The sequence below is a fragment of the Penaeus monodon genome, chromosome 30 (genome assembly GCF_015228065.2).
Source record: "Penaeus monodon isolate SGIC_2016 chromosome 30, NSTDA_Pmon_1, whole genome shotgun sequence".
Classification (NCBI taxonomy): domain Eukaryota; kingdom Metazoa; phylum Arthropoda; class Malacostraca; order Decapoda; family Penaeidae; genus Penaeus; species Penaeus monodon.
The window spans coordinates 22165526-22166929 of NC_051415.1; the positions used below are offsets into that span (position 1 = coordinate 22165526).

At 37.0% G+C, this 1404-nt stretch overlaps 1 protein-coding gene across 1 annotated transcript in view; it reads right to left on the reverse strand.

The window, feature by feature from the left end:
• Nucleotides 1-434: 434 nt before the first annotated feature.
• LOC119592633 (trypsin-2-like) overlaps nucleotides 435-1404 on the reverse strand; it is a gene marked incomplete in the record, with an annotated part of 2415 nt that continues 1445 nt past the window's right edge. The window contains 2 exon segments of the mRNA XM_037941530.1: nucleotides 435-818; nucleotides 1002-1180. Of these exon segments, the coding sequence (XP_037797458.1) occupies nucleotides 648-818; nucleotides 1002-1180 (350 nt within the window).

Here is a 1404-nt window from a genome sequence, read left to right on the forward strand (position 1 = left end):
AGAGATTAAAATTCCTTTTATATGTTGCGTTTAAAGCGGATTGCAAAGAATGATCTGACTTACGAACTGGGTAAGCTAATGTTTACTTGTTGGCCAGTCACATTTTTAGGAATATTGAATAAAAACATTACATTTTGCACTACTATTGAATTGAAAAACAAGCACTGTAACTTCTACATGACTTTGATCATTAGAGTTGGTAGGTAGTATATATTGAATTATAATGTATATGTACGTTATGCTTTAAGGCGTAATTATTAAGACAAAAACTGTTGGCAAGCCACAGAATTTTCTGTCACTAGTATATAGATGATTATTTAATGAGATACAATCTTACGTTTCTAGATAATACAGCCAGTGATGTGTTCAACTATGTAGAATAGAGGTCTTAGCACCAACGCCACAGGACATATTATGAAACTAAAGGTATTCTGTGTTTATAGTACTTGTATGTTTATTAAAGTTTGCATTACGTTATTGACACTTGTCTAAATACTATGTAAAAGGGTAATGCATTTTTAAGAGTAAGGAATACATGATAGAATCTGAATGGATAGAGGTGAACATTTTTGATTTAAACTCGAGGAGGCACCATCATATAACATGAGCAGACGAAAAAATATATTCGACTGCTGTAAAAGATTCGTTTATTTTCCTGGGGACTGGATCGTACCAATGATCCAATCGCTGTACTTATAAATATCCATATACACGGCTGGTTTGCCTGGCTGAGCACACCCCTCTCGCCAGGACATAATACCACCCACTATAACATAACCATCGCCGTCCAGACACATTAGCCCGCCTCCATTGTCTCCCTAGAAGGGTAAAGGAAGGTTATTTGTAATTATTGTTTATAAGGATATATTTATGCATACCTTTGTTTTTACTTGTATGGATACGCGCAAATACATCAGAATATATACATAGCATAGGAAAAAAGCATTTGTTATCTGTGCATGAGACACCACTGCGTATATGAACGAGATATCTAAACTTACCACGCAAGCGCCGGCTCCACCAGCAACATTCCCGGCACATACGGCATTTGGATCAGGGGCAGTGTTGTACGCCGCCTCGCAGTGAGTCGAGGCTAGGAGGTCAATTTCCGCCCACAGTAACTTATCTGAGCCTGGCGCACTTTCGGCTGTAGCGCCCCAACCTGCCTCCCAGCATGGACCTACATAATACGCATCCAATTATAATTTCACAGTGACGTATTTCGCAGCTGATGGTGCTTTTCATTAATAACGAAATGTTAACTTGTTGATATCAGAATGTATCTTGCGAAATTAAGTGATCATTGAGAAATTGATGGTGCTACTTAAAACAATATCGTAAACTTAGTAAAATGATCAATAAAACATAACAGTAAAATAAATATACACATTATTTCTATTACAC